We start from the raw sequence: 26,156 nt of genomic DNA, 5'->3' as shown, positions 1-26,156 counted from the left end.
TTTGTATTCCCCTTGAGTGTTTCTGGCAGGCTGGAATGTGTCCTTGAACTGAGATGCTTCTTGCTTACCTAAACTTTTATGCACAGAGGTGTAGGGGGAAATGTGCAGGCAGTACAGCTGCTCAGTACGAAGCAAACTGGCTCCCATCTTCCAGCAGTGGTGGACCGTGGCATCTCAACGTTCAGTGGTGCCCTGTGCGACGCCAAAATCTGTCCCCCCACCTTCCATTGGATTTCATAGTTGTGGCACCTGTTGCGGCACCCCAGAAGCTCTGCACCTGGTGCGACCCAACAGTTGTGCTTCCCTAGATCCACCTTTGCTTCCAGCAGTCTGACCTGTCAGTCAGTCAATCCATCCATCCATCCATCCATCCATCCATCCATCCATCCATCCAGTATTAGGAAACTGGCAAGGACAGTTCTACAAACTAATTCCTGGAAGAAATAAAAACAATCCAGCATTCAGAGCACTAAAGCAAAAGAGAAAAAATAGTAAGTAGATGGGATGGGAAATGACCACAGCAATTCTCAGCCCAGCAAGAGTTATATACCTAAGTATAAGCTCTACATTTTAAAATGCACTCATCAGTAGTGTAAAAACACAGCCCTGCAACATATTAAATTTGGGGGGCATGAGCTTTCGTAAGCAAGATGCTACACTTCATTTTATTTATTTTGTGCCCCACCTTTCCTCCAAGAGGCTCAAGGCGGTCCTCCTCATTTAAACCCCACAACAACCCAGTGGGGTAGCTTAGACTGAGAGGCAGCAATTGGCACAGGGTCACCCAGGGTCAGGGAGCTTCACGGCTGGCTGGGATTTGAACGCTGCTAGCCCAGGTCCTGGTCCCGACGCTCTAACCAATACATGGCACACTCTTTTGGAGCAGGGTGTGCGTAGAGCAAGTGCTGGAAGCCGAACTAGGACATGGAGCCCCTTCAACATTTCTGCATCCTTTGCAAAAGAGGTCTAGCGTTTCCTCCCCCCCCTAATTCGGATTGAGGCCATGGTGCCTCTTCTGGGAACCTGTCCTTGAACCAGGGCCGGATTTAGATTTAATGAGGCCCTAAGCTACTGACGGTAATGGGGCCCTTTATATGTCCAGCTGTCCTTTGTCAACAAATTGTCACTGTTTTTGTGTTGAATATATGCTATATGGAACAGACTTCTGAACGCATTGTTTGAGAACCAAGGTACCGCTGTATATAGAAATGAGCAAACCAGGGATATTTTAGGGAGCAGGCTAGCAGGCAGGGCCCATTACTTACACCATAGGAGCCTACACAACACAAAACACTGTTGCTGTATTAGGTTTTATTTTAGTTGTTTTTTTCTGTTATATTTTGGAAATGTACATCCAGTGATTTTTTCCTTTAATTTTTTGGGGGGCCCCATGAGAGTGGGGCCCTAAGCTATAGCTTGTTTAGCTTATACGTAAATCCAGCACTGATTCATTTATTAAATCTGTGTACTGTACGTGGTTTCGGGGAAGGGAGAGAAGAATAAAAACCAATAGCCATTGGGGAAAGAGGGCGCCTTTAATAGACAGAGAAACCGAACACAGAGAGGCCGTCCACCCGCTCAGCTCCGCCTCTCCTCACAGCTGAGGCGGCGAAAACAGGAGCTCACGAGCGAGCGAAGAAGGGAAGCCTGGTACAATACCCGGATGACGCGCAGGCGCCTTCTCCGCCCTGCCCTGCCTACGGCCTCCCCAGCCAGCGAATTGGGGCTCTTCTCCCATTTGCGGTGTCGGAAGGCGAGCGCGGAGCGGGATGTCGCCTGCTATCCACGAGCCGCCTCATCAGTCCGGCGGCCAGCAGTCGGACGGTGCGTGTTTGTTTGCCGGGAGCTTCCAGGTCACGCGGTGCGCAGCTTGGGTCCTGGCCTCGCGTTCTTCCCGCTGGGTCTGGGGGGTTGGAGCGCGCGCGCGCGCGTGTCCCGCTGCAGCTGGTGCAGCAAAGTTTTATTTCCCACTTAAGGGAAGAGAGTAGTCGCTGAGGCAGGCTTTAACGGTGTGTCGGGAGAGAGGATATTTTTTGCTGAGAACGTAATGGATGATAGTTCATGCGGTTTCTGGGTGCAGAACATGAAGTTAGGGGGGGGTAACTCTTTCCAGCTAACTTTGCCTCATAGCAGACCTGTTGAAATTAAGGAGCGCGACAAAGTTCGGTCCCTTCATTTCAGTAGGTCTGCTCTGAGGGTAAAGTTAGTTGCCTTCCACTCCTAATTTTTTCCCCTAGTTAGACTTAATAGTGTGGTGTTTTTTTTATAACTTTCTTCTCTTTAGTAGCTGTCGTGGTGGACAGAACATGATGCAATAAAGCATGTGGATTGAATAACCTTTGGATGTGTTGAGCTGGACAATGGATAGTAGGCAATAAATGGATCTTCTGTATTGATTAGTACCCTGTGAGACATTATTCAGAGGCACAGTAACTTGCCTTCTAAATATGTCTGTGTGTTTGGCAGCAGGAAAAACATGTTAACACATGTTATTGGGAACCACATGTACTGTGGTCCAACGTGGTTCTTAGTTGCCGGTGTCTTAGATTGACATGCCTTGGGTTTCAAAAGAGAACTTTATCTTGCAGTATTTTAAAGGACCTTTGGGAGGCACAGAAGAAATATAAAAAAGCAGGACCAGCAGACTTAACATCTTTTACGACATAGCTATGTAAATGTTTTGGTCCATGCTTCATATATACCACTAAATCTGTATAAGCCTTAAAGAGTAAAACAAAGCAGGCTTGCAAGTGTTCATAGAACTTGCCCCTTAGGTGTAATCATAGAGAATGGGAATGGGAATTAAAATGAATCCCAGGGTTTCTTAATAGTCCACAATGTTACTGAAGGTTGTTCAAAAATCTGTAGTGTGCATGTTTATTTAGAAGTAACCCTCAATAAGTTCAAGAAAGTGAGTAGGGTTTTTGCATTTAATGTTTTATTCCTTGTATAGGTAAAAGTTCATTCTCTTTAAAATTTGCCCCTTGAAGGGGCCCAAATGACTCAAAATCCTGTATGTTATAAGACTCAACAAGGTTAGTTCAGTGAAAATCACATATCCCCCCGTGTTTTGCATTGTTTTGAATGTGTGCAATGCTGGTGATAGGTTCTGTGCCATATTTTACCTCTGTCTTATGGTGATGCTTTCTTAATGGGAGCTGAAGAAATCCCTGTATAGTTGTGCTGTCCTTCTCTTAAATTAACATGGGACACAATGTGCCAAGCATCTTTTCTAGGTGCAGGGTAAAACTGTGCATTCCAGTTTGGATACAGTGTGGTTTTCTAAACTTCTGTTTTATCTCACTGTTTTATCTCACTGAAATTACCTGTGGGACTTGGTGGGACTTCAGAGTGAACATTGTTGGGATAGGGCTATCAGTGATTGCTCTTGTGTGGTGACCTAACCTCTTAATGCCATTTGCTCAATAGGAAGCTGATTTATTTTTTAGAAGGACTGGTGTAGATTAAAAATCATGTAGGGGAGGCGTGGCCTGTGTGCTGTGTAACAGCTCACAATTGTTGGTAATCTCTCCTGAATGTCTTGACAGTGTGACAGAGCATGTGCAAAAATGCCTACCTACTACTGTAATTAGAAACTTATGCTTTCTTTCCACTCCATGGGTGATAAAGAGGATTATACTCAAAGTAGACCCATTGAAAGAAATTGAAAATAACTTCAAAAAGTCCACTCTGAGTATGACTAACATTGGATATATCACAGCATGGTAGAGCTGCACTGTTAGTCTTCAACCAAACAAGCCCTAAAATCTACAGGCTTGCAAGAACACAGGGAGAAGCATTGCTGCTGAGTTAGGAGCTGGTTCTACATCTAGCTCTATAGTATACAGTCATACAGTGTTACGGACACTTCAGGTTACGTGTTTTTGGGTTGTGGACCATGGGAAACCCGGAAGTACCGGAATGGGCCAAATTGTGCCTGCGCTTCAGGATGCGAACACTGTGGGTTGCGGACGTGCCTCTGTTACGGATTACTTCCGCAACCCGAGGTTCTACTGTACAATTCTTTAAAGGAGAGGGTATGATATTTGCAATAGAGGATACTGCTGATTGCTTTGAACAGGGTGGATTTGATTTAAATCAAATTGATTTAAATCACTAGTCAAGAAGACTTGATTTAATCAGTTATTTACAGAAAGACTCATTCTTGCAGGTATAACCTTAATATTTACAACCAGATGAAGGATTCATTTTTGGAATAATTAATTTTTGGAGTAGTTTTTACAGTTATATCAAAAATTACTGATTTGGTTATACTATTAGAAATACATAGACAGATAATTATGAAATTATTGTGAAGTTTAATAAGTTAATTGTTTATATTTGGATAATTTTTCTGCTGTACTTTATTGGAAGAAGGAAAACAATCATTTCCTTAATAACAATTTAAACAATTTATTGAACTAAAACAATAACTTTATATCATATGTATCCATGTTTGTTAACTGATGTGGTTAAACAATTGGTTTTTTTTTTAAATTTACTCAGTTTTAGCACACATGAAAAACTTAAATCCTGATTTTAAAAATCCGATTTAAATAAAAAAAATAGATTATTATTTTTTAAAAATCATTGATTTTTATCCACCCTGGCTTTGAATATGCATTTCTCACTTGACCCTGTTCCTAACACAGCTACGAAGAAAAGCCTGAAAGATGAAATTGAAATGGTTTTGCGGGAACGCATTATGGTTTTGGATGGAGGCATGGGGACCATGATCCAGCAACATAACTTAACAGAAGAACAATTTCAAGGTGAAGAATTTAAGGATCATATGAAACCGCTAAAGGGAAACAATGATCTTTTAAGCATAACTCAGCCCGACATAATCTACAAAATTCACAAGGTCAGTATAGTTTGTTTTATGAGGATTTCACTGGGAGAATACTGATTATTTGCAAAGGCATATGCAGATAACTTAGATGACAATAATTATCATGGTTCCTTTTGCTGAAAAACTTGTGTGAATTATAATGTATGTAGAGGTAATTGCTGAGTATGTTGCATACTTTCTCTTTCTTTAGTAAAAACTTGATAATTGTAACAGCCAATAAGACCCCACTGCATTGGACTGAAAAACTTTTATCAGTTTGAATGGACTGTGATTTCACTGAATATTCTTTACAGAATTGTTTTGTTGTTTTTTATTTACTGAATAAATTTATATCCTGCCCTTCCTCCTGAAGGAGCCCTGGGTGGCAAAGAACAAGTGAGAAAACAATTTAAAACATTTACAGTACAGAGGTAGACTAGGAATGCGTGTTGGAAGAGTAAGGTCTTCACACTAGGCACCAAAACAACAACAGAGATGGCACCTGTCTAATATTCCAGGGGAGAGCATTCCAAAGTGTAGGTGCCACAGCACTAAAAGCCTGATTCCTATATTGTGTGTAACAGACCTCCTATGAAGATGGTATCTGCAGGAGGAGGCCCTCACCTGCAGAACATAGTACTTTAATTGGTTGGATATATAAGGAGTGAGATGATTTTTCAAATATCATGGTCTCAAGCTGTATTTATGCACCAAAACCATCACCTTGAGCTAAGTCCAGTAGCTAATTGGCAGCCGGTGCAATTTTTTCAGCAGCAGGGCAGCATATTTGCAATACCCTGCCCTGGCAAGCAGTTGAGCTAGTGCATTTTGCAGCAACTGGAGTTTCTCAAGAGCAGCCCCATGTAGAATGCATTGCAGTAGTTCAGCCTGGAAGTTTCCAGTGGAAAGAATGATAGGGTAGTGCAACTTCTGCAGGTGCTACCCATCTTAGCAGTACCCTTCTTTCTTTTTTTTTTAATGAGATGTGGTTTGGCATATAACTCTTTTACCATGCATCTCTACCTTGAATCATTTGCAGTATTGCCTGGTCTCTTGGTATCATTCTGTCATTGCATCTATTTTATTTTTCATTGATTTTTTAAAATTCTCTTAATCTTTTCACCTTCAAAAGAAATTCTTAAAGTATTTGATGCTTTAATAAAATAAAACAAAACATTTTATTGCAGACTGCGGACTTCCCACAGTTGCCTGGTTGGATCCTGGACTTCATGTGCCATTGGCCTGATCCAGCAGGATCTTCTTATGTCTATTATTATTATTATTATTATTATTATTATTATTATTATTACTTTATACTCAGCCCATCTGACTGGGTTCCCTCAGCCACTCTGGACAGCTCCCAATGGTATATTAAAAACATGATAAAGCATCAGACATTAAAAACTTCCCTAAACAGGGCTGCCTTCAGATGTCTTTTAAAAGTAAGATAGCTGTTTATTTCTTTGACATCTGCTGGGAGGGCGTTCCACAGGATGGGCGCCACTACCAAGAAGACCCACCGCCTGGTTCCCTGTAATGTTTTTAGATTATTAAAATGAAACATGCTGTCTTCCATTTTAGCACAGTTTTTTTATCCCCCCTGCTCTATAATTAGCAATAAAATACTTCCAACTCCTAAAAAAGCTACTTGCGTAATGGTTCAATAGCAGTAAATACAAAAATATTTGAGTGTACATTTTAAAAGGTGATAGAGTAAGTGCTTTGGAAATGGCGTGCTTGAGTGAATTGAATTTCACCCACCTACACACTTATGTCAGCCCATTTGTGTGGGTGGAATATTGAGAGGTTTACATGCAGACAAAGTGCAGTACCTGCCACTCAATTTCAATTTCACATGCAGTTTACCATGGAAGAGCCTTGATTGGATACTGCTAGGAGCCTCCAATTTAGAAGCATCGCTAGGTAGAGGGGGGAAGCTAAGCAGACATGAGAAGAGAAAAGAGGATTTGGCTCATTATAAGAAAAAACAGGTGATGGAAAGATCTGCAACACAGTGGCAGGTTGAAAGGCAGGGAAAATGTATGTTGTGGGGGGTGAATTGGGAAAGCTGAAAAGGTTGAAAACTAGGGATTTGAGCTGCTTAATAGCTAAGAACATAGGGAAACAACGTATGGCACCTCTGAGAATAGAGTTAATTTATTTTCCCTGTTAAGTTTAGTACTACTACTACTACTACTACTAATGTTATTATTTATACACCACCCATCTGATGGGTTTCCCTAGCCACTTTGGGCGGCTCCCAGCAGAATAGTAAAAACATGATAAAATATCAAATATTAAAAACTTCCCTAAACAGGGCGGCCTTCAGATGTTTTCTAAAAACCAGATAGTTGTTTATTTCATTGACATCTGAAGGGAGGGTGTTCCACAGGGAGGGTGCCACCACCAAGAAGGCCCTGTACCTGGTTCCCTGTAACCTCACTTCGTGCAGTGAGGGAACCTCCAGAAGACCTTTGGAGGAGGACCTCAGTGATGGAGGCTGAGCGATGGGGGTGGAGACACTCCTTCAGGTATACTGAGCCAAGGCAGTTTAGGGCTTTTAAGCTCAGCACCAACACTTTGAATTGTGCTTGGAAATGTACTTGGAGCCAATGAAGATCCTTTAGGACCAGAGTTCTATGATCCCAACAGCCACTCCTGGCCACCAGTCTAGCTGCCGCATTCTGGATTAGTTGTAGTTTCCAGGTCACCTTCAAAGGTAGCCCCATGTAGAGCGCATTGCAGTAGTCCAAGCAGGAGATAACCAGAGCATGTACCACTCTGGCAAGACAGTGCACAGGCAGGTGGGGTCTCAGCCTGTGTACCAGATGGATCTGGTAGAAGATGCGCTAGACACAGAATTGACCTGTGCCTCCATGGACAGCTGTGAGTCCAAAATGACTCCCAGGCTGCACACCTAGTCCTCCTGGGGCACAGTTACCCCATTCTGGACCAGAGAGACCCCCAGACCTGCCCCAGCCCCTGTCCCACAAAAACAGTACTTGTCAGGATTCAACCTCAGTCTGTTAACCGCCATCCATCCTCCAGCTGCACTCCAATCACTTGGGATAAGGACATGGGGGAATATGTGTTGGATAAATGTGTTATATGTTACAGTGCAACTTGGTGTTTGTGTTTAAAAAAAAAACAATAAGGGGGGGAGAAGGAAACTTAAGCTCTGCAACATCAAATTCCCATCCTCCCCATCCCTTCTGACACCATCACTTACTGAAAAAATGGAAAAATATCTCCATGCCCTACCTCTCATTTGCTGCTTCTACTATTGTTGACAAATGCTGAAACTGAATGGGGTCTGCTGCTACTATTCAGTCCAGCAGAGGAGAAACCAATGCAAATGCGGGGGGAATATCCAAAAGAGAGACCTCGAAGCTGTCTTGTGTGTGTTGGTGCAGGTGATGATGGCACCCTGCCAAAGTTAGGCTTCCCAGGTAACTGCTTGTGTAGCCTTGATGTAGTGCTGCCCCTGCACAATAGTGTTCTCTGCACCCTCTCACTGCATGTGAAATGTGTGCTGAAGCCTCTGAGAGTGGTCTCACCTGGACAATCCAGCCACCTCAGGGGTGGGAAAGGGGCAGACAAGCAGCAGATTCAAGGCCCACTTGCAAATCTATATATGTTACTGGCTCCCAGTTGACAGGCAAGGTTTCATCTGCTGTAGGGTAAGCATCTGTTCAAATATTGAAGTGCATGGGATGCATTTGCAAAAAAGAAAAGAAAAAAAGTTATTACCAGAGAAGGGAGGTCAATCTGTCTCCCAACCCTCTTTGTGTCATTTCCTGTCATAAATAATCATGCAAGTTCAACCTTAGTTTTTGAAAAGTGTGTTTGCGTCTAGAGAAACCTTGTCACTTATCAATAAGTTTCCTTGAAAATCTAAGCTGGGAATTTCTCTTCTAGCATTTTGATTAAAATATAATTGGCTTTAATTACCCTTGTCCTCATTTATTTTTATTTTTCACTGAGGAAAATCTCAAGGGTTTAAACCGTACCACATCATTATATTGATATTCTAAACAGTCACATCAGTACTTCCAAGTCTAGAAAGAAGTATGCACATTTCTTTAAGGAACTGAAGTGTCTTCATTTTGGGGAACAGCGTGAGTACCCAAGAGGAATTACTGCTATTGCCACTTTCAGTTATAATTTAATTACATAATATATGGTAGATTTTCATCTCCTGCTGTTCAAATAATGAAAAGGCACTAGCTGACTTTGCAGATGGTAGGACTTTTTAAGCTTTCCCTCTAATCTCTTAAGATTAATTGCAGAATTAAAAGTGATGAGAGAAAGCCCTATTTTACACCTGGTTACTTACTGAGAGTGGTAGGCAAACCTGTTCCCCTCACAGAACTACAGTTCCGTGTGGAAAAGGGATTGGTTGTTAAACCACTCGAGGAATTTTAGCTCTGTGAAGAGAATAGGGGTCTCTGAACAACCCTCAGCACCCTTAACAAACTATAGTTCCCAGGATTCTTTGGAGGAAGTCAGGACTGTTTAAAGCGGTATGGCACTACTTTAAATACAGAGAGCAGATGGGCTTCTACTGTGAAGGACTGTAGAAGAGCTTAAATTCCTTGTTTGACATTTGTAAAGAGGCTTAACTTGCATTTGAAAAACAACTTGTTCTCCCCCCCCCCCCAAAGAAACCCCCTAATCATTCTCTTTTTCTTGCAGGAATACTTGGTGTCTGGTGCTGATATCATTGAGACAAACACTTTCAGCAGCACCAGAATAGCACAAGCTGACTATGGCCTTGAACATCTGGTAAGAATTTTGAATTTCTTGTTAATCAAGGTTGGGTTTTCTAGCTCTTCTCCTTCACGTGGCTGTCTCGCCACCCCCTGTTGAAATTTAGATGGGGCACATGCCTGCCCCTTTTGCTTATTTTATTCTGCACTGTGCCATGTACAATCATGGGACTATCTTAAAAATAGCAACACTTGTCTGAGACGTTATAGGTAACGTAGTTTTTATTTGCTTCTTTCTGATGAAAGATTATCCCAGTCCCAGCCTAGCAAATGAAGATTGAATGAGTAGGAGAGAGAACGTGCAAGGATTAGCAGCCATAGTACTCCATTGTATGTTTGCAGCTCAAGGTCAGCAGCTGCAGTCCCTTGTTTCTGCTGAGAGAAGAAAAGTTTGCAGGCAGTAGTGTTAAGGGGGCATGCCTGATCCCCTGGAAGCAGTTTTAATAGGCAGCCAAGCCAGTGCCTAATTATAAGGCTGGGTGATCTCTTGTAATGCATTCTTGCGTTAGCATACATTCTGGATCAAAATCAAACATGCCCATGCACTGTTTGGCTACTCATCAAAGGATCCTTAAAGGATCAGTGAAACAAGAGTGCCTCGCTTCGGTTCTTTTTATTCTGTTAAAGGGGATAAAGGAGTTCCCTCATCATTGGTGCAATGTGGCATGAGGGGCTTATTTAGACTTATCAATGTGGGTTTGAGGGACATTAATTTCTCAAACGAGTACTTTTTGAATAATTGTTCTCTAATGGAGAACACTTGCTTCATAGCAAGACCGTGACACTTTTAGTATCCTGTGGCTCGGTTTCAACTGGGCTCTAAATACACATTTTAAAATAAATTAATAAATGTGGATAGTCATGACTGATTTATGCTGTCTTGTGACATTCGAAATCCTTTCCCTAGTTCTTGAGGTAAGTAAATTTGTAACACTGATTACATTCAGGCATAAAGCTAAACTATGGCATAGCTTTATGTGAATGGACAAGGACATCTGAGCTCCCCACTGCCTTCCAATATTAGTAGGAGATTGAAAACAAAAGTGAGAATTTCCAGCTAACTGTGTTTACCTATGATGTCTGTGTTGTTGTTTTTAAATAAACAACCTTAAACCTTAACTATGGTTTAGGGAAACTATCCAACTCAAAACTGTGGTTGCTGATTCTGGTTTGTTTCCCTAAACATAAGATTAACTGCAGTTCTAGGTTCAGATGCAACAATAAACCATGGTTAATTGGAAGCTTTTACTTCAGTTTTCAATCTACTCCACATGGCAATATCAGAAGAAAGGAAAATGATAGCCCACAGCCTAAGGTTTCTGCACGTAACACTAAACGATCATTTGTTGGAAGCCTACTACAAAAAAATTCTGAGGCAACTTACAGTACAAAAAGTACCGTACTTTACACTTTACTGGGCACTAAAATAACCACAGGCTTAATTCTAAAAGCAACAGATGGAAACATTCACCTCTTCCCAACCACATGCACATGATTGTGATCATCAAAAAATGAGCCAGCTAAAGCACCCACAGAAATGTTAATCATTAGATGCATGGGAGAAGAGGAAAGTCTTTGGTACCAAAAATGTGTTGATGTAGGCAACTAGGCAAATGTCCTTGGGGAGAGCATTCCCCAAATGTGAGGGTGCACCACTGAAAAAACCCTCTCCCTCGTTGCTACCCTTGAAGCTTGTGTCAAAAGGGCAATCAGAAGAGGGCCTCTGATGATCTTGGAGGGGCCTGTGTTGACCCACAGGCTGAAGTTCTCTGCTGTCTTAGAAAGACAAGACTAACAAGGTCAGAATGAAAACTGGAAGAAAGATCTGCTAGTGCACGAAAAAGGAAGATGAGCGTACATTCTTCCTAATGACCAAGGGGAAGATGCTTGACTCCAGGCTGGATGTATGTTGATCCTGACTGGAGGATCACATACTAACTGGGCACTCTCAGTAACCCATTGGTACAGCATTGCCTTGGTTGAATTTGGTGGGGAGGGGTGAGATTAGGCTTTTGTGTCTTCTAGAGTTCTTCCTCTTTCACATTTCAGTAGAGGGTGTTGATGAGAGCTGCAAAAAAAAAATCCTGTCATAGTGTTAGCCCTTGCCAGCTAACATTTCTAGCAAGGTGGAGACTTTTGAGCCAAGTTGATAGTTTAGGGATCCAAAATGGAGGCCAGCTCTTTGGAAACATGCTGTGGTGGGTGTTGATGTTTTTTTATACCATGACTTGTGAATTGGCTATAAAATGCATTGCAAATGAACACTCTAAAATGCAGTTCAAAATAGAGTTAGTTAAACTTTGAATATAATGTCTTTTTCTGGATGCTTGTTTGTTTTGATGTCTCCTCCACTTTCTCCTACCCCTGTGCTGCCCAGGCTTATCGGTTAAACAAAATATCAGCACAGGTAGCCCGAAAAGCAGCCGATGAGGTCACTGCTGAGACAGGTAAATAACATTCCAATATTTCTAACCTACTGGCTTCCAATTAGTTCACACATTAGCCTAGGATCACTGTTTCTCATTAGGCTGGAGGATGTAATTGCTGGAGGTGTCCTTCAGTGAAACATAATAATGCATAATAAAATAGGCACTATTCATTAGGGGCTCTTGTGGGTTCCAAATTCTGCTTAGATTCCAGATGTTAGTGTCAGTCAGTGCTATTCCCAAAACATTGCAGCTTGCAAACTTGGTTTCTTATTTATACAAAATTACCTAAAGTGCAAGTAAACTGGTGTTAGTTTCTTGCAGATTCCAGCAATAGGCAACTCAAGTGCTGACTGGAAAACATGGTTTTCTTAAATTCCAGCAAAAACCTAATATCTAGTTTCAAGAAGGAGCTTTAAAGAGAAGGTGTTTTTTTTCTCAAAATCAAGACTAGAAGAGACCAGTAATAGTTAAAGAGAGATCTCTACAGTTTAGCTCACCTATGAGACTATTAAAAAAAATATCTCCAGAATCTACTGCACATTTTGATCTTGGAGTATCTAACCAGTCTTTCTAATTAGAATCTTGGTTCTTATTCTAGAAGCCTTCAGCCAAACACTGATTGCTAAGTTTGTCAATATGTGAAATTTGGGCTTTCTGCCCTCGTTGCCCCTTGAGGCTTGTTGTGACAATAGAAGCCACAAAAATGATTAAAATCAACAATAGGCTAAAAACAGATTGAAACATGTCGACATTCTACATATCTGGATAGGCTTATCTAAATAATAATGCTTTTAGCAGGTGCTGAAAAGCCTAGAGTGAAGGGGCTTGTCTTGTATCATCTGCCTATCTACTTGTCCTTCCTGCCAATACCCCACAAGTCCCTTTGTCCCTATGTATAGTTTTGTCCAGCCCTATATTCTTTTTGGCTCCTCCTTTTCCCCCAACTCTGCCTGTTCACCACCTGTTGTTTCCTCAGTTCTGTGCATTTCAGATCACTTTCTGCTGTGTCCCACTTCCTTTAGCTACCCTGTCTCTTGACAGCCTATCTATCTACTTTTTCCTTCCCTCCACCCATAACAAATAGCATCACAAAGTTTAGTCAGAACCGCTTCTCTGATTAGCCTAATTCAAGCTATATTCTCCACTAATTTTTCCTTTAGGCTCTTTTGTTTCTCTGAGACTTCTTCCCAGTTGTCATCCATATGCTGGATGCTGTTTTAATTCCTGCCAAAATGATTACTTCCCTTCCCCACATTGGAGCTGGACTGCAAACAGTTGTATTCCTCGAGCAGCTGAACTATGCCAAAATACAACACCTGCTCATCCAAACTGTATTATCACTACAATGCTAAATAGTTTTTGTATTATTATTTTTAAAAATGTATTTCCTATATTGGTACTTTGGAACTCTCCCCCACTGGATCCTTTGAAGTTCCTTGCTGCCGGATTGTGCCACTCACCATCGGCATGGCAGGCAGGTTTTGCCCCTCTCATAATTGTTCCCAAGTGCAGTGCCGTACTTTTATCAATTGGTCTGGATAGCACATGCTGAAACACTGCTGTGTCTCTGCCCCATCATCCAAAGCCCGTTTCTCAAATATTATGTCTCTTCTTTGTAAAGGAAGGAAAAGATACGTGGCTGGTGCAATGGGTCCCACAAACAAGACCCTTTCTGTCTCCCCTTCAGTGGAGAAGCCAGATTACAGAAATGTCAGTAAGTATTTAGATTGTTACTCCAAAGACTGAGGGCAAATATTATGTATTTTGCTTTTCCTGTTTCTATCAGTTTAACGCCAACACCTCTTTTATAATATAGGCTGACTCATTAACATGTTTTTGGTGAGTCCAGAGACTTCCAATTTTGATGCCAGTTCATGTTTTTGTTGTGGTTCATAAATCTATTTCTAATTCCATATTAGAGGTGTTCACATTATCTTTGAGGAAGCTAGTTAGAATTATTTGAGAGCCTAATAACTAATCCCATTCTGCTGTACATTGCGCCAAATGATAAGGAATTGCAGTGCAAAGTTACCTTCTTGCATGTCCACCAGTTGTGGAGGATATGAGAACCACATTTGTAGTCGGAATAGGTGTTTCATTGTCACTTCTAGCATAAAAGGGAATCTGTTATTATTGTGTTGCAGCTTTTGATGAGCTCGTGGAAGCATACACCGAACAAGCCAAAGGACTTCTTGATGGTGGAGCAGATATCATGTTAGTTGAAACCATATTTGATACAGCCAATGCCAAGGTGAGAATTCAAAGCAAACTCTTGAAAGTGCCATTTTTTTAAAAAAAAACAAACTCCACCCCACCCCACCCCATGTGAACTATGATCACAAAGTTAGATGACACAAGTCAAAAGCAGATAAAACTCATTTTATTTAAAATGATAATATTGATTCTCTTTGTACAAGTGCATTAAACAAGGAACGATGGGGGGGGGGGGCTCTGGAGCTGTTCTGCTGGATTCCTTAACAGCTTGTAGTATTCTGGATGGGACGGTTAAAATTTCCTGGAAGGGGATGCCATGTATGACATGAAGTTAAGAAGCTCCTCTTCCTTGCACTGGATGGGGGAGCTTCAGGAAAGAGGAAAGGAGAAAAACGAGCCCTTTCCCCCACTTTATGGAGACCTTTCCTCTTGATAATTAAACAACAGTGCTCCAAATCCGAGCCCTTTAGTGATACATAGCACAGAGGGGCAGTGTTTTGGGTGGATGTAGAATGAGAGAAGTGCCCTTTCCTTCCCCTTGGTGAAGCCTGAACAGGACTACATGACTCCTCCAGGCTTGCTGAAGCCCTGAGTGTTCCTGTTAGAGGCTGGAGATAAGAAGAATGCTGCTGGATCAGTCTAAAGGCCTCTGTGTTCCAGCATTTGGTTCTCTCAGTGGCCAACCTGATGCTTTTAGGGAACTCACAACAAGGACAGCAGTGTGGTAGCATTTTCTTCATTGGAATCCCCAGCAACCAGCATTCTTCCTCTGATTCTAGAGGCAGTATACACACACACACACACACACACACACACACACACACGGCTGTTTTATGTATGTGCTTTGTGCAAGAATGGACGTATATGTTCGTGTGTTTGTATGAATATATACCGTATTTTTCCCTCTATAACACGCAGATTTTTTCTCCTAAAAAGGAAGGGGAAATGTCTGTGCGTGTTATAGAGCGAATGTGTGGTCCCTGGAGCCAAAAAATCAGGCAAAAGTCAAATCGTGAGTCACGGAGAAGGGAAACCTGAAAAGAGGAAGTGGCTGCTTTCCTGCATTCTGCCTCAGGGTCTTACTGCCCACCCTTCTCTGTTTCGTTGCTGTGATTGCTGAAACGGAACAAAGAGCAGGGAAAGCCCCTCCCCTCCAGGCAAGCAGTGTCGTTCTTTCTAATTCCTCTCTGTGCTCCGGTGCTGCTGGGGGAGAGGGAGAGAGAGTGGGGGAGGGAGAGGGAGAGGGGGGGAGGGAGAGGGAGAGAGAGGGGGGGAGGGAGGGAGGGAGGGAGAGAGAGAGAGAGAGAGAGAGAGAGAGAGAGAGAGATGGCTGGCTTGGGGGGGGGGGACTTTTGCCTTTCTTTCCTCCCACCCGTTAAATCCCTCTCCAGCATTCTTAGCCAGCTGCTTCTCTGCACACCCCTCTCATGTCCCTTCTTTGTTTTTCCTTCGCTCCCCACTTAAAATGTGGTTACAAAGCATAGATCAACATGGATCCTCAGGATCTTTGCATTGGGTCACCCCAAATTCACCATCAGATCACATAGCATGTCCATGGCTACAGCCTGCCCCCCCAAAATCACACACCCATTGTTGCCTGGGGCTGCAATGGTGCAAAATGTGGTTAAAAAGCATGGATCCACATGGATCCTCAGGATCTTTGCATTGGGTCACCCCAAATTCACCATCAGATCACATAGCATGTCCATGGCTACAGCCTGCACCAAAAAAAGCACGCACCCACTGTTGCCTGGGGCTGCAATGGTGCAAAACCGTGGTTACAAAGCATGGATCCACAGGAATTCTCAGGATTTTTGCATTGGGTCACCCCAAATTCACCATCAGATCACATGTCTGTGGCCACAGCATGAAGCACAAAAATGATACATCCACTGTTTCATTCAGAATGTTTTTTCCTTGTATTCCTCCTCTAAAAACTATGTGCGTGTTATGGTCAGGTGCGTGTTATAGAGCGAAAAATACGGTATGTGTGTGGATGTGAATGAGAAAGAGTGGGGTGTTCCCACCCACCTTTTGCATGGGCCTCACTGCGGGAGGCAGTGGAAGACAGGAGTGCCTGGCGTGCTCTGGTCCATGGGGTCACAAAGAGTCGGACATGACTAAACGACTAGATAACTAAACAACAACAACAAACAACATATGTGTGTGGATATGGATGAGAAAGAGTGGGGTGTTCCCACCCACCTTTTGAATGGGCCTCACCCACCACTGGCATGAACTGACTGGAAGGTTAGAGGCAGTGTGGACCTCAGGCTGAAAAAGGTTTCCCCACACCTGTCATAGATTCATGCAGTCTGGCCTGGATTTCTTGTCACTGTGAAATTGCTGTTGGGCAACTTTTCCTGCAGTCACAGAGCCACATGAGAGACTATATTGTGGCTCCTTTGTTGTTGGTCTTGCTTTTATTTAGGGGGTCAATGGTCTCATCTAAAGAAAAAATTGTTGGTGCTGGTCTAATCCTTCCCTCCCTACAACAAAACAAAACCTCAAGATGTGCAAAATGTTTGAGGAAGGCAAATCATCCACCCTTAATTTTTGTGACGTTTTCATTGCACAGGCAGCTCTCTTTGCGCTCCAGAAGTTGTTAGAGGAAGAGTATGACCCCAGACCATTGTTTGTAAGTATAAGAACTGAAAGAGTAACCGCATCTCTGTAATTCATTAGTTAATGCTCAACCAACTAAGAAATGAACACTTTGTTTTACAAACTATACGGTCTTGTATGTTACCTTGCACTTCAAGGTTCCTTTCATTAAAGTTCCCGAACTACATTCTAGAGCATCAGCATCCTCTTATGATAATTATAAATAAATATGCGTTGGCATTTAGAAACTGCTTAATATTTAAAATGTCTCTTCAGCGGTATATAAAATAAGCAACAACATTGTAATTAAAATAAAAATGCAACATGGAGCCAGTAAAACAGTATTATAAAAACAAAAATAGGAATTCAGAGACTGTGAACAAATAAAAGCAGGGTCCTATCTTGCCGGCTGGAGAACGCTGAGGCAAAAAAGGAGGTCATTGAAAGATGTCTGAAGCAACTAATGGTTGCTTCTTCATATATTGCAGAGAGAAGGGCCTTCCACAGTACAGCAGCAATAGTGGAAAAGCTGTAGTTTCAGAAGCTATACTACCTTTCCCCATTTGGCTGTTCTTTGAGTTTAAAATATGTTAGTTAAAATATACTGCCAGTAACCCCTCTGGTTCTGCTGTAAATATATATGTAAATGTGCAAACTTCTAGTGTGCAATTCTGCACTCTGTGTTCACGGAGTGACTCTCACTGGACTCTGTCTTTCCCTGCCATCTGCCGTCACGTTTGCTCTTCCAAGTGTGCTGAGATTCTCCTGGGCATTCTTCAGTAGCAGCTGAAGGCCTCCTGTGTCTTTAACCAATAGCATTTTTTTGCCAGCTCTTCCATATGGCCCCCATGCACAACTGTCTGCTCCTGCTGGGAGAAGCCTGCGTGCCTGGGACAAGAGCGGACAGTAAGATACTAGCTGTAAAATGTGCTCTTGAATGGACCCTGCAGATTGCAGCTTGCTGAGAAGGGCACACTTGGGAGCAGCCGGCAGGGGAGAAGAAGTTTGTCATAGAGCCCTGTGGGAAGCCTTCTGCCCACTGTGACAGGAAGGTGGGAAACAACCATTATGCTACTCTTGTCACATGAACTCCTTATCACTTTGGACAGCTATCCCTTGCGATCCAAGCTGAGATAGACCATTGGGTTAGCTTCCACTTATTATGTGGTTCAGCTACCACTACCTATGTGGTTCAAATAATATATATCTAACATACTGGTTCACCCTAATGTCTCTCAGTATCTCAGATGCCTAAAGTTCTCCTATACTGTGGTTCTTATTCATTAGAAGCACGTACGAGAGCTTCCATTAGATCAGGGTGTTAGGAAATGCATTGGCCTGGTTCAGTAAAAGATACCTTATATTTTGTCTGTCACACTTATAGCATCTTAAGTCTGCAACATGGAGGAGTTATAATTGATTGAACTACAGGTTTATTGACTGTATGTCATGATCCTAGTTTGCCCGCTTACTATGTTTTATCAGCATGCTGGGGCACAGTGCACAATAATTCTGGCTTGGATGGTTGAAACAAACTAGGAAGTCACAGTCTGAACCCAGAATCGTGGTTTGTTTTTGCCTAATAAGCCAGGATCACTAGCATGCCATAAACTATTTCTTACTGTTGGCTTACGAATCTTGGCTTGTTGGAGAAAAACCATCCTCAGTTCAGTTGTCATGGGAAACTCAGCTTAATCTGAGATACTGAGAGACATTAGGGTGAACCAGTATGTTAGATATATATTATTTGAACCTAGTTTATTCCCCCTACTTGTGCCAGGAGAGGAGCGAAGTAGGAATGATCAGGCAGAGTGTGCACCAGCATGCTGCTTGTACCCAATAAACCATAATAAGCCAGCAACCCTGGGTTATTGTGACGTGCAGATGCGGCCATCGTGTAATTAAAAAGGCTAGTATTTTGCAGTTATGTTGCTGCTAGCATCAGTTGTGTAATGCATTATTGTTTCCATGGAAATCCTTTGTGGTTTTGGAGTTTGTTCCATAATGAGAACATTGGAACCATCAGATTCTAGTTATAGGCAACGTTGGAAGCATAGTATTAAATAAGGGAAGGGTTGAGGGCCTGTGGTGTTCAAAAGAATGTGAAAATGAATGCCTCAAATGCCAAATTATGGGGTTATGGGGGAGGAGGAGGAGGTTTTTTCTTCCTTTCTTTCCCTTGTTATAGAATAGGTGAGTATTCCTCTTAAAGGAGGGGTGGGAAGCTGATCGTCTGAGCAGAATCTCAAAAATCTGGTTAATTTTTTAGCATATTTGTGTTCTCTGTACAATTTCCTAACATCCCAAGTGCAAATTCAGATAAAAGTTTCTTCCTCCCTCTCTTCCTTTGTCTTCAAATGGAGAAGGGAGCTATTCATTTACAGATCAATCTTTGTGACAGCTAAAACATTGTTTGCAGAGGTTGTTGCACAGAAGCTTCATCATTCTGATTGCCTCTTGTTAATTTTTAATCAGGCATTGTTCATTTCGGATCTGCTGTTGCAGCCGTCTTCATACAAGGGGTTTTTTTTTTGTCTCTCTCTCTCTGCTTCCCTTGTGGTGTTTAGGTATCGGGAACCATTGTCGATAAAAGCGGCCGCACTCTCTCTGGCCAGACTGGGGAAGCTTTCGTCATCAGTATATCTCACTGTGACCCACTTTGGTGAGAGAAGTAAATTTACTTACAATAAAGCTATGCAGTATTGATAGGCTCTGTGCCAGTTTTTCTAAAATCGATTCAGATGAATAGGAGTTGCGGTAGGATTGTGCGAACAATGTTTGGACCCCAGTCTAATGTATCCATCTGTTCTGCTTTTCAAAGCACTGATTTTCGAAGTGTGTAGACGGCCTCCTTAGGGACACGTAGACCTAAGTCACTCACAGCTTTCTCCTGGTGTGCATCTTGATGGGCAGGAGGCAGAGCATCAACCTATTTCCTGCCCTTGCCAATCAGTTGTCCACTTGTCGCTGTCATTGCATATTGGCAGTCCTTGGCCCTCAGCGACCTTCAGTGCATCCCATTTTGGATTATCAAGCCAGCCTTTCCCTCTCCTCTGCCAAATCTCTCCACCTACTGAGTTTTTTAGCCTGTCATGCCATTGTGATGTGGAGAACAGCATGCAGGGAGGGTCATCCCTACTCTTCTTTCTCCCCATATAAATCATGCTGCATCCAGCCTGCCAAATAGCTGTTTGCTGGGCTAGGTGGAAGTGTGAGATGGTTGTGGAGGATGAACGTGTAGGCAGGTCACTCCCATGTGTCGTTCTCCATTTGTAAATCGTGTGAGTGTGAGTATGTGACCTGATCTGACCACATCTGCTTACATGGGGCTTCCAACTGCCCACCCACTGCCCCGTGTGTGTCCCTTGGGGGCAAAATGTTTGTTCATTCCTTCCGCCAGTGCTCAGGACCAATGCACTAATTTGTTGTTGTTTTTTAAGTGCAACCTTTTATAACTTCCAGTGGGAATTACAGACTAGGTACACGATGCACAGTGAGAATATAAGCATTCTTGAGTCATTTTGGGGCCTGCCTTCCTCCTTACCTTACTCTTGCCACCCTGGAGCTTCAGGGAGATCACCAGATGAGGCTTGTAGAGACAGACAGAGACAGATGGTGGTGAAATGACGCAGAGAGAAATTCAGCAGCTTAAGGTGAAAAAGGAGCCTGAGCCAAAGAGAAGGAAGGCGGAAGCTTATAAATCAACCATGACTTAGCAGCATAGAGTGAAATTGTATTTATCTGTGGTTTGATAAGGATGACAGCATTAGCTCTCCTTATCTGTGCTCCAGCATTTGTTGAGTAATGGGTCTATAAGTTAAATTCAGGGGTTGTTGTTTTTTTATTTTTTAAATGGCCTCCCTTTCTTGTTCATTTTTCTCTTTTTTTGGACAGCCTTTCTAATCAATGTTATAAATGTGTGTGTGTGTGCGTGCGCACAGCTGTGTGGAGACCTATTTTACAAGTAATTGCATAAAACCACTTTTTAAACTATTTGATTAGCTTATAATATGTCAGCTGTTTGTTTGTGGGTCAAGCCAAAGAGGTCAGAAATGTTGTTAGTGATCATGATAAGCTGATAACCAGATACATCCTCTTAGACAGTGTGGGCTGAAGAAGCTTCCAGCTACTGCAGAGAAGCTACTGCAGAGCTTCCAGAAGAAGAAGCTCTGCAGTTAGCCAGGGGTTCCTCAACAGTGTAGGTACTAGCCAGGTCCGGGATCAAATGAAAGAAAGAGAAATAACTACACTGGGCATCTTTAGACCAGGGTGGTCTCTTGTGCTCAGAGACATCATAATGCCTTACTGGGAAAGAAGAATGAGTATGCTAACACTGCAGTGAGCTATTCATTTGGCACACACACCTCAGGATTCTTATTTACTGTTGGTTCCTTCCAACATGGCCCCAGGAAGGATTTTGCTGCTGTTGTTGGCTTTCAGAACAGAAAAGATGCTTGTTAGTGGAAGAGTTTACATATTGCCTATCTGAACTCCTGAATTTGAACTCCAGAATCTTGTGTAGCAAGTATTCAGTAATTACTCAGTTTGTGGTCTCCAGTAACCCTTCTACTTTAAGCTGAAAACTCTTCTATTCCATTAAGCTTATGCAGGCAATTAAGAATACACCTTAGCTGATTTCTGATTTTAACTTATGTATAATAGTAAACAGCTCTGATTATTTTAATGAATAGTAGTTTATAAACATTTCAATAAACAAGCAAGCAAGCAAACAAACAAACAAACAAACAAACAAACATATTGCCACTCATGGGCTAGATGCACAATTTGTCAGACTTACGAGCTGCTTGTTTTCATCATTAATCTTTTCAGAGTTTCCTGGCAAGAGGAATTGATTGTTAAACCACTCTGAAACTGTAGCTCTGTGAGGGGAATAGCGGTCTAATAAGAACTCTTAGCAACTATAATAAACTACAATTACCAGGATTATTTAGGGGAAGCAAGGACTGTTTAAAGTGATACAATACTACTTTAAACATATAGTTCATATGGGGCCTAAGAATTTTTCTAGTTCTGGTGTTGGTACTTAATTGTTGGGTTCCTTAGTTTGATAGGATGAAACAAATGACCACAGGAAAAATATTTTTATTCAACTGTATTTGAGATCTGAGGAGAGAACCTCTGCTTAGAATTTGAGCTTAAGACCTGACTTTGTTCATATTTCTGATGCAGATGTTTACACTTAATAACCTGGTGAGAGACTGCTGAGGCTCTTTCTGTGTAAAAATAAAAAACCTGCCTTAAAAGAATCAAAGGTGAATAATTCAATTACACAATCTTAACACTATCCCTAGGCATATTAGGCAGATGTACACTCAAGTTCTTCCCTGGTTTAAAAATATTATCAAAAGCAGGAAAATAACCAGGAAGGCGATTTGATAGCAGGCTTTTGTGACTTCGACCTCATATATGTGGTGGTCTCAAGTGGTCTCCTCCAGCTACTGACCAGACAGACCTGCTTAGCTTCAGCAAGGTGGGTGCATCATGTGCCCTCAGATCACAACCTGGGACTTTGTGGGTGTCTGAATGGTTCTCTTTTTTTAACAGCAGTTTGTTTGTAACAAGCTAACAAACTAGTATTTTCAGTGGGGGTTTTTTTGTGTCTCAATCAAAACAAATAATATATCTACATACATACCTATAATCTATATTGGTCTTTCTAGCATCGGACTAAACTGTGCCTTGGGGGCAGTGGAAATGAGGCCCTTCATTGAAACTATTGGGAAGTGTACAACAGCCTACATTATTTGCTATCCCAATGCAGGTATGGACAGATTTGTGGGAATTTTCTGCTTTTGCTTATCATTAAGTGATAAATCTTGTAAATCAACATGATGTGCATTTCTAACACAGCTGCAACAGCTTACTTCATAATTATGTTATCTGCAGTCAACTTAATTGTTATGCAAATGAAGCTGCATGATAAAACCCTGCCAAATTCAAGACAATTATTATGGTTTGAACATGTGGAAGCATCCTTGGAGGGGGCCTGCTCTGTCAGCTGCTGGTTGATACCTTTCTGTCTCTCCACTGTCTGGTTACGTCTTGATGGGATAGATGAGCAGTGGCTGTGTCTTAGCTGTATGAAGACTAGGTGCTATTAGACTGTCCATTATGCAGCCACATTCTTCATACATCTTTCCATTTAGGAAATCTAGATTATAGGCAAGGCGCAAAATGGGATACAGTGATACATTTGAAGGTTGTAAATCGGAGCTCACGCAGAGTGAAAACTCTTGCCTTGCAATTTGTTTACCCCTGCTCTTTATTTATTTTAGAGTCTTTCTTACCCTGCTTCTCAGCTGAAGAGATCCCCAGAGTAGTTTACTTAAAATAAAGACAGACCCTGCCTGCTGACTTGCAATCCAAACCACATGACACAAAAGGAGAAAGAGATGTAGAGGGAAGAGGGGGCAAAACAAACTGGCACCAGTTCTTAAAATTAAACAGTTTTGTGGGGTTTTTTTTTGCAATGACCAACTGGAATGGAAACCATTCAGGGACAGAAGAAGCTGGTCTTAAAGCAGAACTGATGGAATGCCCCCCCCTTTTCCACCACTACTACATGTGTGTGCATCCCCTTATAAAAACTATCCTGGATCCTTTTGAATAAGCATTGCACACAAGCACAGGGGCATTGATGGGCAGCTCTAGGAATTTTCTTTTGTGGTTCGAGGACCCGACCCAGGCGAAGTGAAATAAAGACACAAGGACACGTGATATAAGGTTAATGGGCTAGAAAAGGCCACAACTTTATTGGTTACAGCAATTGAAAAGGTATTGGCTTAGGCATTGGATCGAAACAAGTGGGTTATTCACCAGTAGGTGGAGCCTGTTGATGCTAATCCAACTATAGGCTCACCCCTGCTGTCACCGAGGGTCGTGCCAAGGCCTCCCGCCAAGCAGGCATCGGACGGAATACACGACCCCCAGATTCCTTTAACGGAATACCCCTAAAAATTGAAGGCATAGGCGATGGCCACACCTAGCACTTCCACACACCGCAACACATTATTCCAATGCCTAACCTACCCACCAATACCACAAAAGTTGTGACGATTGCTACGAGGTAGGCGAAAAAACCAAAAAGCCTAGTGCCAAATGGAAAAACTCCTACCAGGCCCCCCAGACAACCAGGGCGACCAACCTAAGGTCCATAGCAAGGCCAAAAACCTAAGCCCTAACTAAAAGGGAGTGGAGGGTGGGTGACTCGCGATGGGCGAAGGAAGAATGAGGCCGGGGCAGGCTGGCGCTGCAGCAAAATGCTGCTGAACACGCCCCCTCCGTGGCTCCTGGTTGGATGGCCACCGAGGGGGCGTGAGCGCCAGCCAGGTGAACGGGCGGCAGGGGGCCACGCCCCCTGCTAGCCGGGGCTCGGGCCCCGACCACAACCCCTCCCCTCTCTTTCAGGGAGGAGAGTCTCTACAGAAGAGACCTGATGTGATTTAGGACTTATGAATGGATTTTCTATATATTGCCACTGGCACAAGGTTCCCCAGTGAAATTCTATATATATATATATATATATGCTTTCGTAGATTTTCACGGGTACAGGAATGCAGGTTTTGGTGTCCTCGGGTATCTTCCCGTGTAAAAGTTGGGGTGTCTAGGCGACGTTTCGACGAGGTCTCACTCGTCATCTTCAGGCTGGTGCTTTCGGCTTCTTGTTACTGGAACAGAGCAGGATCTCAGTGTTTGAGTTCCTATAAATACTGTTGAGGAGGTGTGGCCTCCTATGTTCTGGGCAGAGAGGAAGTTCCTAGGCTAGTGTGCCTTTTCTTCTTTTGTTCCTTAATTGCTTGAGGGATATCTTGAGTGATTTCTTGAGTGATATCCTGAGTACCACTTAGGTGGGTCATTAGGTGTGGATTAGTTGTTAAAGCCTTTGTGTCTTGACCTCTTGAACTTTGTGAAGAGTTTTTCTGAGAAGATGGGTGTACTACATTTAGTTGTGCTCTGGCTTGGCTTCGTGTATAGGGGCGAGCTGTGGTTTTGTGGCCTGTGCCAGCCAGATCTGTGTAGGGATTGCAAACCCAGACCCTCTCCACAGATAAATTACAGACACCATCCAGTAGCCAAACCATGGTGGCACCTCCGGATGCTGCACCCCCCTGCAATCCCCCTGTACTCAGGATATCACTCAAGAAATCACTCAAGATATCCCTCAAGCAATTAAGGAACAAAAGAAGAAAAGGCACACTAGCCTAGGAACTTCCTCTCTGCCCAGAACATAGGAGGCCACACCTCCTCAACAGTATTTATAGGAACTCAAACACTGAGATCCTGCTCTGTTCCAGTAACAAGAAGCCGAAAGCACCAGCCTGAAGATGACGAGTGAGACCTCGTCGAAACGTCGCCTAGACACCCCAACTTTTACACGGGAAGATACCCGAGGACACCAAAACCTGCATTCCTGTACCCGTGAAAATCTACGAAAGCAAATATCTCACCTCTACGGGGAGGAAACCTTCCAGCTGACAAGAACCTACGAGAAACTAGAAATCCGAAGAGCCACAATCTTATGTGATCTCTTGTTCCTACGCAACTGCCGAGACAACAACTTAATTCCCACAAGCTTCCAACTTAAATTCCACTCTAAAACCCCAGCTACCGAAAGGATCCTGAAATGAACTGAACTATCCCTAATCAGAAACGAACTACACAAGAAAAGATACCTACTAAACCAAACCAACAAAGATCTGCTCACTCTTCACCTCAAACTCTGTAACAAAATCCACCCTGCACTCTGGGACAAATGCAAACAACTAGCCGTCTGGAGAGCTGAAACGGAGACCTCACATAAGACAGACACACATACCAACAAACTCCACAAACTAGAGAAACGCCAGAAGCCCAGCCACCCTCCACAACAACCCATGAAACAAACAGTACATAACATATCAGACAGGATCCTCACCTCAACTGAAACCAAAGTACTCTCCAAAGGTTTCAACTTTGCAGTCGCCCCGAGACGCATCCCCACGGAAAACATCATATGCGGAGTCGAAGCTAGCCTAACCAAAATCAACCCAGATGAAGCCAATAAAATCAGACTTGAAGTCACCAACATCCTCTGCTCCAGCAAACCACCCAGAAGCAATTTACACAAAGAAGAACAGAAAGCACTCACCAACCTGAGGAAAGACAACAACATAATCATTCTCCCAGCAGACAAAGGTAATGCCACTGTTGTGATGAACACATCGGACTACCAAGCAAAACTATCAAATCTACTCCAAGACCCTACCTACCAACCTATAAAAACAGATCCCACCACCTACCTGGAAAAAA

At 42.8% G+C, this 26,156-nt stretch overlaps 1 protein-coding gene across 5 annotated transcripts in view; it reads left to right on the top strand.

Annotated features, from left to right (window-relative positions):
- Nucleotides 1-1,410: 1,410 nt before the first annotated feature.
- MTR (5-methyltetrahydrofolate-homocysteine methyltransferase) overlaps nucleotides 1,411-26,156 on the top strand; it is a 72,550-nt gene continuing 47,804 nt past the window's right edge. For 2 of the 5 annotated variants that reach the window (XM_077925770.1, XM_028724098.2), the window contains exons 1-9: nucleotides 3,884-4,037; nucleotides 4,653-4,864; nucleotides 9,527-9,616; nucleotides 11,978-12,047; nucleotides 13,651-13,743; nucleotides 14,174-14,280; nucleotides 16,822-16,881; nucleotides 19,415-19,509; nucleotides 22,529-22,629. In XM_077925770.1, coding sequence (XP_077781896.1) covers nucleotides 3,899-4,037; nucleotides 4,653-4,864; nucleotides 9,527-9,616; nucleotides 11,978-12,047; nucleotides 13,651-13,743; nucleotides 14,174-14,280; nucleotides 16,822-16,881; nucleotides 19,415-19,509; nucleotides 22,529-22,629 — 967 coding nt within the window. In that variant the 5' untranslated portion in view covers nucleotides 3,884-3,898. The other 3 variants (XM_028724099.2, XM_028724097.2, XM_028724100.2) reach the window with 3 other exon arrangements.

Source organism: Podarcis muralis, chromosome 3 (genome assembly GCF_964188315.1).
Source record: "Podarcis muralis chromosome 3, rPodMur119.hap1.1, whole genome shotgun sequence".
In the NCBI taxonomy this organism is placed as follows: Eukaryota; Metazoa; Chordata; class Lepidosauria; order Squamata; family Lacertidae; genus Podarcis; species Podarcis muralis.
The sequence above is the reverse complement of the archived record's forward strand: the minus strand, read 5'-3'. Positions and strand labels throughout refer to the sequence as shown.